The 10613-nt window shown below is 44.1% G+C and overlaps 1 protein-coding gene across 1 annotated transcript; it reads left to right on the top strand.

Moving 5' to 3' along the window:
* Positions 1-5349: 5349 nt before the first annotated feature.
* LOC124662171 (wall-associated receptor kinase 4-like) lies at positions 5350-8228 on the top strand. Its single transcript, XM_047200048.1, has 3 exons — positions 5350-6292; positions 6722-6883; positions 7243-8228. Exons 1-3 carry the CDS (start codon positions 5350-5352, stop codon positions 8226-8228), a joined length of 2091 nt encoding a protein of 696 aa, XP_047056004.1.
* The last annotated feature ends 2385 nt before the right edge of the window (positions 8229-10613 follow it).

Here is a 10613-nt window from a genome sequence, read left to right as displayed (position 1 = left end):
GGAATGTTTGTTAAGAAATGTTGGAAGATTATAAAGAAGAACTTAATGCAACTATGCTAAGATTTTTATTCTGGGAAGACCTCTCTGCATAGTATCAATGGCTCCCACATTACTTTAGTTCCAAAGAAGAATTCACCTGAAACGGTCAATGACTTCAGACCAATCTCGTTGACAAATACTTGTCTGAAATTTCTCACAAAGCTAGCAGCCAATGGACTCCAAGATCATATCAAGGATTGCATTCATGAAAACTAGTATGGTTTTATCAAATGTAGAACAATACATGATTATCTTGCCTGGACTTTTGAATATATTTACCAATGTCAGCAATAAAAAAGGAAAGTTATTGTTCTAAAACTGGATTTTGAAAAGGCTTTTGACACCATTGAACACCAAGCCATTATTAAGATTTTGTAGCAGAAAGGTTTTGATGAAATATTCATTGGATGGATCAAAGAGATACTTTCTTCTGGTTCCTCGGCAGTGTTACTAAATGGTGTCCCAAGCAGAAACTTTGTATGTAGGAGAGGGGTCCGTCAAAGAGATCCATTGTCCCCACTATTGTATGTTCTAGGTGGCGATTTGTTGAAAAGCTTTATTAATCATGCTTACATAGAGGGGCGGCTGCAAACTCTTATTCCAAATAGAGGATCAAATGATTACCCAATAGTACAGTATGCTGACGACACAATAATAGTTTTACCAGCAGACCCTAGTCAGTTACAAATCCTTAAGCAAATATTGGAAGAATACACGGCATTCACGGGTCTTAGGGTGAATTATCACAAGTCTTCTTTAGTGCTAATCAACATGGATGATCAAGAGACCAATTCTTTAGCTTCTTACTTTGAGTGTGCGGTGGCAGCTATGCCTTTCACTTATCTTGGCCTACCAATGGGAACCACCAAGCCCACCATAAAGGATCTTTCACCTCTGACGGACAGAATTGAAAGAAGATTGACAGCTTCAGCTTCATTTCTCTCTTATGGAGACAGACTGGTTTTGGTTAATTATGTATTATCATCCATGCCGATCCATTTTCTCTGCTCTTTAGATATTCCTGATGGAGCCATCAATGTTATTGATCGGGCTAGAAGACACTGTCTATGGCACAAAAAAATGGATGATGACAAGGCACTCTCACTTGCCTCATGGGATATGGTATGTAGACCAAAAAGTAAAGGAGGTTTGGGTATTATAAATTTGAATATTCAGAACAAGTGTCTATTGCTGAAACACCTACACAATTTCTACAATGATGCTGATCTACCATGGGTACGTCTGGTTAAACATGCATATTACCATAATGAAGCTCTGCATGCCGTGGCTGTTTGCGGTTCTTTCTGGTGGCGAAATATTATGCGGCTATCTGATTATTATAGGCAGATTTGCAACTGCAAAGTAGGTAATGGACAAACTGTGCTATTCTGGTCTGATCCCTGGAGGTCTGTGACTTTTGAAGAGGCCTACCCCAGATTGTTCTCCTTTGCGACTGATAAATTATGCTCAGTGAAGCAAGCACTCTCTAGCACTGATTTAATAATTTTCATTTACCACTCTCACTGGAAGCTTCTAATGAATTACGGCAATTACAACAGAAACTTGATGGGTTTGTTCTGGATTCAGAAGTGGCAGATGTTTGGACTCTCACATGCTCAAAGGATGGCACATGCATTCCCAAGAAAGTATATGATCTCAGTTTTAAACATCTGCCTAATCATTTTCCTTCGCAATGGATTTGGAGAAGTAAATGCATGTCTAAGCATAAATTTTTCGCATGCTTAATACTTCATGACAGAATCAATACCAGAGAGATGCTGATCAGAAGAAATTGGAGGGTTACTGATGATCATACTTGTGTTCTTTGCCCATGCGAAACCTGGAAGACTGGTCACATTTGTTCTTCCAATGTTATTCAGTGCCAGGATATGGTCCTATTGGCAGATATTTTGGGGCACATACTCAGGGCCTGAAATGCTGATGTATGCCAAGAAACATTTCACGGGTCCTTGTTTTGTGGAAATTGTCATTCTAGCATGTTGGAATATATGGAAGCAAAGAAATGATAAAATCTTCAAAGGGATGAAGCCTTCTTTTAGAGCTTGGAAATCTGGTTTTCTACAAGACATTACTCTACTTAAGTATAGGGTGGGGTGATACTCATATTTTAGCCTCCTGGATTGACAACCTCTTGTAATTTTTCTTTTTTTCCTTTTGTACATATCTTTAGATTAGATCCTGACTTTTGTTCTAACCTTATGAGTAATAAAGCACTGTGGGGGACTCCCCTACAGTAAAATTTCAAAAAAAAATAGCGACCATCGGTACGGGAAGAGTCTGTCCGTACCGTACGGCCATACGGGGCTCCGTCGGCACCGTTTCGTCAAACAGAACAACATTTGTGAAGGCCTGATGGACATATTCAGCCTCTAGGTCTGTCGGATCGCGAAACCGACCTCCAGATTACGATTTAAGGAGGGGAGGAGCCAAGGAGAGGCACATCATTCATCCACGCCCTAGGGACGGAGTCCTGCCGCTCCGCCGCCACTGCCTCCATCACCATATCCACCAACATAGAAGAGGAGGAGACTAGGATCTTGAAGGGCAACACATCGATCTCCATCATCATCATCAACTTTTACATCTTCAATCCCCTTTGTCTACTTGGTTTTGATCCGAACCCTATTAGGATTTACACTTGTATGCAATTGTACCTTCATATTGTCATGATGTTGATTCCTTTCATGTATGAGTAGTTACTTTGTTCTTGGGGAGATATGGAGAAACCCTAGTAATATTATGATGTGAATAAAGATTTCGTATACCTTTGATCTATGAATGTTTGTTAGTTCTCTCTCTTGATATTATATGTTGTGCACCATGTAATATTTTCCTTATGGTCTCAAGAGGGAACTACCCTTTGAAATGTGGTAAAGTGAACGGCAGGAAGTGACATTACCGTATCGGCACTTTAACACATGGAAGAGGGGGATAAGGAGGGACTCACTAAGCTCATATTCATAACCATGGGGTAAAACCCTTAATATCAATAGTCAATATGTGGCTTGCAGAATATTAGCTGTTGTAATTATTTAGAGATGGGATGACCGATGGCTTTTTGGGTGCATCTTATTATGGACCTCTCCCCACACAAAGCATAGCGAAGATATAGTTCATTCTAATCATAAGTAATAGCAATACTAGTGGTGGAACCTACGCTCCTTGAGAACCCCTCAACCATATCACAAACACACTCCGCAAACACTCTCTAGCTTTAGTTTACATTTATTATTTAAACTCTTAACTATTTGCCATTTTAGCAAATTATAGTATAGGCTAATTTCAAACCACAGTTTAGGTGTGAACGTGGCTGCGCCTGACAACGCAATTGCGGGGTTGTGTTTATAGCCATTTGCAAAGGTTATGAGGGACAAACTTATATAAATAATATTTGCTGCTACAAGTTCTGCAACCACCCTGTTGTTGATCGTAGGAATCCAGCCATCATACTCCTAGTTTACCATGGTAATAGAAATATTGCAAGTGTACAAAAAGCCCGGTCATGTATATCCTGATAATTCGACCAAACCCAAGAAGGGCTAGATATACACGTAGACTGACCAAACCCAATCAGGCCTGGACATGCCCTAAACAAGTCCAAGGAAACCTGTCTGGTGAGGACATGTCACAGATGAGTCCGGCGACTTTGTGACCTAGTCTTGACAACCGGACCGGCTCCTTAGTGTGTAACCATGGGCACGGTTAGCGTGGACGTGTCACCACATTGGGACCACCTTATCTCTTTCCTTCCTAGTAACTTCTTCCTCACTTGGCCACCATGTCGCAGACCAGTTGTACACCTGTCGAGTTGGAGTTACGGTTTTGGACTAAGATCCGATTTTTTTTTCTTGTACATAGTCTAGTTGGCTCATATATTAACGAGAGATGACAGCACATTCAATAATAACATACAATCATCAAAATCATTCTACTACTTTTGGTATCACTTCTTCGTTCTTGCTCTTATGTTCTTTGTCATTCTTCATGTACAAGAAACTCCCAAGGCTTTAGGGGTGGTTTCATGTCTTAGAAATTTCTCGTTGTCTTGTCTTGTGTATCTCATTCTTTACAAGACTCTACAAATGATGCTATACGTGTATAATGAAAGACACATATAGACAAGGACATACGACTAGAGAATACATCTTATAATGACAACTTGTGCACTGAACATTTTTAAGGGGCAAGTGGTATAGAAAAGTATCTCCAAACAGTTGACATTTTGAACCATTACCTACGGAACATCCATCGATCGTCGTATTATTTTCTGGCAAAAAAATACTCCTATGCAACAGTTGACATTTTGAACCATTACATACGCAACATCCATCTATCGTCGTATTATTTTCTGGCCAAAAAAATACTCATATGCAACAGTTGACATTTTGAACCATTACCTATGCAGCATCCAACGATCATGTTGTAAGTTTTATTTAAAGTCAAGTTCTATAAATTTGTCCAAAATTAAAGAAAAAATATCATAATCTATCATACCAAATGCATATATTATGAAAATGCAATTTATAACGATTCTAATGCCATAGATTCTGTATTATAACCCGTTGTTATTTTTTTTAAGATTTAGTCAAACTTGATAAAGTATGACTTTTACTAAATCTAAAACTGAGATAAGTAAAAAAAAACAGAGAGACTAACTAGTACTTACTCCGATCCATAATAAGTTTCATGATTTTAGTTTAAATTTTACCATAAAGAGTTAAAAATTATATGTAAAAAAACTAAAACCACAGTATTTATTATGGATTGGAGAAAATACATAATTATGATTAGATTAATCCATGATTAGCATCTAAGTGCTGGAGATACATTGCGCTAGGAGAAATCTGCCTTTTGTTAATTCCCGTAGAAAAAAATAAAGTGGTGTGAAATTGAATACTCTAGCCAGTTTAATCAAAAGATCGATATAATTGAAAGATTAGACAATTATATTCAAAACCTCCCATCCCGTCTACGCCGGTGGGCTTTTTTTATCTCGCATGGGCCTTGCACGTGTATGTTTTGATTTTTTTGAGAGGCTGTAAATACTTATTTTTAATACTGCATTGGCTAGAATTTAAACCCAGGAGTTTGTACGTCTAATACCATGTGAAATTACATACTCTAGCCAGTTCAAAAGACATAAGCAATTACAAGCTAGTAGTAGTCGGTACAGGCATCAACTCTCCATTTGTGTATTTAAGCGAACGCTGCAGGTAGGTAGATGATTGAGTCGATCGGCACAGCTAAGAGATTAGCTCTCCCGTCCACAAACAAAGTAGTGGAGGAACCATGGGAAGCTCATCTATGATGTGGATGATACTTGTGCTGCCGGCGCTGCTCGTCACCACAATGTCAGCCCCCGTGCCGGAGACCCTCACCCTGTCGCCGGGATGTGTGAATAGGTGTGGCAACGTGAGCATCCCCTACCCCTTCGGCATCGGCAAGGACGGCGGCAACGACTGCTTCCGCAAGGGCTTCAAGATCTCCTGCATCAACAACTCGGTGGCGGTCATGGCGGGCACGGGCACCAGCCCGGACATACAGGTGCTGAGCCTGTCGGTGTCACCGCACCCCGTGGCCCAGGTGATGCGGCCGGTGTCGTGGCAGTGCTTCAACGTCACCGGCTACGTCACCGGGTCTTACTACGGCGAGCTGGGCCTGGACGTGGAAGGCGTGTACCGCATCTCCAGCGACCTCAATGAGCTCGTCATCCTTGGCTGCAACACCTACGTCCAAATCATGGCCGGGGCGGGTGAACGCCACTCTTACATGTACTACACGGCGTGCGTGGCCTACGCCAACGACGCCAGCGGCCCGATTGAGGGCGCGTGCACGGGCATCGGCTGCTGCAGCGTCGGCGTCCCATCGGGGATCACCCAAAGCATACTCTCCTTCGAGACTGGCGGATACTGGTCGCACGCTAACCAGACGTTCTGCCCCTGCGACTACGCCTTCATCGTCGACAGGGGCTACTACACCTTCAAGAGGGCCGACCTCATCCACACGGACGTCAACGGCTCCCTGTCAACCACCAGCATGCCCATGTCACTCGACTGGGCCATCCGCGACAAGGGCTCCCTGCCATGGACATGCGCCGCCGCAGCTTCGGCGCCGGAGTACGCCTGCAAGAGTGTCCACAGTGAGTGCGTCGACTCCAAGAATGGGCCTGGCTACATCTGCAACTGCACCGCAGGCTACGAAGGCAACGCTTACGTTGTCAATGGATGCACCGGTAAGTACCACTGGTAACTTTATTCGACGCTTCTTGTTTTCCCTAGGAATTCTATTATTACTCCTACTAGATGCAAACATTACCCAATTGAAGCGCTATGATATGACAGGTGATATAGCACTGGTTCTGTATATAGCAGCCTAGCAAGCACTAGTTTCTACAAACATTAACATAAGGTAAATTAATCTTACAAATACTATAAGAGAATGAAAATGAAAGACACAAGTAAAAAAACAAGATAATTATTATTTATTATTCACTAGGTCTCAGTTCTCTTTCCCTAAATAATTCATATAACATGTACTTATTTAGTCTTCTGCTAAGGTTTAGAATGCGATTGCTTTGGAATTAATGGAGAGACTACTATTTGTATGAGATGTGGTTTCGTAATGTCCTGATGAATAATTTCTGTGAACTTGCATGATACAGACATAGACGAATGTGCACGTCCAGAAGACTATTCTTGCCGCGGTAAATGCAAGAACTTCGACGGACATTACAAATGCGACTGTGGTACAGGTTATAAAAGCAATGACCCATATAAGGAATCCTGCACTCCTATTATCCCATTGCCTGCACAGATTTCCATAGGTACCATCACAGAACTTATTTCATTCCAGTGTACTATTATTTTTTATAGTTGTTGTGTTCCCCAAAATATATCTTATTTCTCCAATGTTTGGATTGCACAATACCATCAGAGAGTATATTTATTAGAGATGGGTTGAATGATGAATGGTAGATTTTTCATCATAAGTTTCAGGCGGGAGCTTTTACTCCCCCCGGTGAACACTCAAAAAAAAGTTTGAAAGTGAATGAAATATATAATTGTCTGCTTAGTTATGATTACACAGATCTACAGTATCATATCTGATCTAATCTTTACCTCACATAGTAATATATGAAAATTCGGTCAACTAACTAGTGAAGTTGGTTCTTTGTCCATGTAGGTATAATAGGTGGTATTCTTCTCTTGGCATTCATAGCATTCATTATCATCGTGCGGAGAGAGAGGCATATGAGGCGTGAGTTATACAGAAAGAATGGTGGTCCTACATTAGAAAAGGCTAGTATTATAAAGCTTTTCAAAAAGGATGACCTCACACCAATTTTAAAACCTAGCAATACAATTGGAAAAGGTGGCTTTGGAGAAGTTTACAAGGGCCTCGTTGATGGTGCATGGGTCGCTGTAAAGAAACCGGTTCGTGGCAACCAGATGGAGAGTGACCAATTTACAAATGAAATCATCATCCAGTCTAAAGTTATCCACAAGAACATTGTTAGGCTCATAGGTTGTTGCCTGGAAGTGGACACCCCCATGTTAGTGTACGAGTTCATATCACAAGGAAGCATGGATGACATTCTTCATGGTGGGGAGAAGAAGCCTCTCAGTTTGGATGCGCGGATGAATATTGCTGCAGAAGCAGCACAGGGTCTAGCTTATATGCATTCACAAGCCAATACAGTCATCTTGCATGGTGATGTTAAGCCAGCAAATATTCTCTTGGATGACAAGTTTGTGCCCAAGATCTCAGACTTTGGTATATCAAGGTTGATTGCAAGAGACAACGAACACACTGCTTTAGTCATCGGTGATATGACTTATATGGATCCAGTTTACCTGCAAACAGGCTTGTTGACAGCAAAAAGTGATGTATACAGTTTTGGAGTGGTGATCCTAGAGCTCATCAGCAGGAAGAAGGCCACTCATCCCAGCAATACAAGCTTAGTGAATAGTTTTATTGAGAATCACAAAAAAGGGATGAAATCGACCGAGCTATTTGACCCAGAGATCGCGGTGGGAGCAGATGTAGGCCTTCTTGATAGTCTCACAGACCTCGCTATGAAGTGTCTTGACCTTGATGTGGATCAACGGCCGACAATGACTCAAGTTGCAGAGCAACTTGTCGCATTCATTCGATCCCGCCAAATGTGAGTCAGCTGTCAGCTAAGTGGGCTTCAGTCTGAACAACTTGTATGCCAAGCTGTATTATATCTGTTGTTGTAAGAATCACGAGGTTCCCTTAATTAGTTGCAAGAAAATATGTACGAGTACTTGTGTAATTCTCTTTCTTATGCATATCCTAAGTGTGTACTGTTATTTTTGTATTGTGAGGTCACCTTTGGTTCCAAGCATATAGGTAGTACTGCAGTAAGTGATCACACTTTGATATTAGCAGAGTATATCTGTATAAGCTATCACCGTTTGTTTTGCTTGAATCCATATATAGGGCAATTGCTACAAAATCAAAAAAAAAAATGGAGGCTATGCCCCAGCCTCTGCATCGATTGATGCATATGGCCATCTTTATTAATTTATTTAGCAAAGGTCTAATAAAGATTATGCATCAAGATCCCCAAAACCACCACATAACACCTATACCTGACAATGAGTGAAAAAACATGCTAATAGGGCCTTTGCCCTGAAAACACAAAAACCCATCATTAACTAAGAGCCGTGAACATCGCAAATCCCGAGACACCCTCTAAGTGAAACGGGAGCTCACATCCGGTCTAGCAGACTCTTAGCGAGTACCTCATGCACATGCTACAGAAGCCATCACCTCCATCGAACCGCCGAGCAACCTTCAGGATAAAAGTCTGCACAACCTTCGTCATTCATGTTGCCGACGACCTCCCTGCCCGCGTCCCACCAGCACACACCCGTCGCCGAGACCCATCCCCGTCGACATTGCAGATGAAACACCGCTCCACCAGTAGACCTCTCCAGGCATCAGGAGTTCCAAGACGATGCCCCCAGAGGGTAAGCGACACTGATAGCGTCGCCATCGTCTGATCCGGGAGACCCAGATCTAGGATTTCCCCCGAAACATGTGGCAAGAGGCGAGAGATATGCAGTCACAACACCGTCAACAAGGTAACGACATCCAAGGATGCCGCCATCATCGGCTCCGATAATGTCGGAGCCCGGCTCTCACCGGCCGGCCGCCTCACAAATCCGCACATGCAGCCTGAGGATCAGCCTGGATCCCCACCACCACCACGCCATCACCTCCACCGGAGGCAGAGATGAACGGCGCCAGCCCGTGCCGCCCACAGCCCTCACTGCCTGAAGAAGACGGCCATCGGTCGTCGACCCAGGCGCATCACCGCCTTGCCGCCTGTCACGACATAGATCAGGCCGAAACGGAGTGCCAACGCCATGGCCCCCGACGCAACGCCATGCCCTGGCCCAGAGGTGCGCCACCGCGTCCACCCCGCCACCCAAGGGAAATGAAGATGCCCTGCCGGCGCCGGCGCCGCCAGGGCTTTGCCCGGGCGTGCCCCCGTGGAGGCGGCGAGGGAGGAGGACAGAAGAGGGGTGGGAGGGCGGTGGGATCTAGGGTTTACCCCCGGCCACCACGCGGAGACGACACACGGGGGCGACAAAATCATACGATATCCCTTCTATATTTTCCTATCTAGTGCGCTGACATTACTACTTGTTTGGAGCCCATCATGAGTACATGAGTCCCAGTCTGGATTTTTTAGAAATAGCAAAGCTTGGCATGGTTTTGGTTACAAAATTACTAGACATAGAGGTTGGGGGACAATATTTAAGATGTACGACTCTCCATATCTTCTTTTCAAACGGAACGCCTAAGCCTAGATTTATATATAAAGCCAAAGTATGACATAGAAAAGTTTAGATGTTACAAACCATGCATGCGGGCCAACACGCGCAGAACTTCCAGTGAGAAACCATGCCCGCAGGCCGCAGGTCAACACAAGATACAAGGCGAGAAGCATCACGCCAAAGCTATGTGATGCCTACACGCTCTCTAAGGCTCACATCAAGCCAGCATGCATCAAACCCTACCTGGACTGGCTAACCTGAGACCTGGCTTTACCTAAAAAAACCAGGAGGGGCCACCAGGAGAGAGGACAGACAAGAGAGACGCGGATCTGCTAGATCGTCACCACTTTCGCCTCTACGGTAACTTCCTGTAATTATCATCTTAATACAAGCATGTAAGAGCATCTCCAACAGGCGCGCTAAAACGCCCGCGCGGCATAAAAACTGCCGGTTTGCAGCGCGCGGGAGAAAAATCGGCCCTCCAGCAGGCGTTGCAAACCGCGCGGCACTGTAAATTTTTTAGGGCGCGGGCCGGTTTGCGCTATCTCGAGCGGCATACTTTGTGCGCCGACTACAGAGCACGGCATCGCTCATCCACGCGCGAGAAAACCCCCGCGCTGAAACTTCCCCTTCCGCGTCGCCGCCCGAGCGCCCAATCCCTCGTCTCCGCGCGGCCGCCGGCGCAATCCCGACGATGGACGGCCCCTCCAGCAGCCCACCGACCCCTCCCTACTCCGTCCCACC

This window comes from Lolium rigidum, chromosome 6, assembly GCF_022539505.1.
Source record: "Lolium rigidum isolate FL_2022 chromosome 6, APGP_CSIRO_Lrig_0.1, whole genome shotgun sequence".
NCBI lineage: Eukaryota > Viridiplantae > Streptophyta > Magnoliopsida > Poales > Poaceae > Lolium > Lolium rigidum.
Note: the sequence above shows the minus strand (reverse complement) of the source record. Positions and strands in the feature narration are given on the sequence as shown.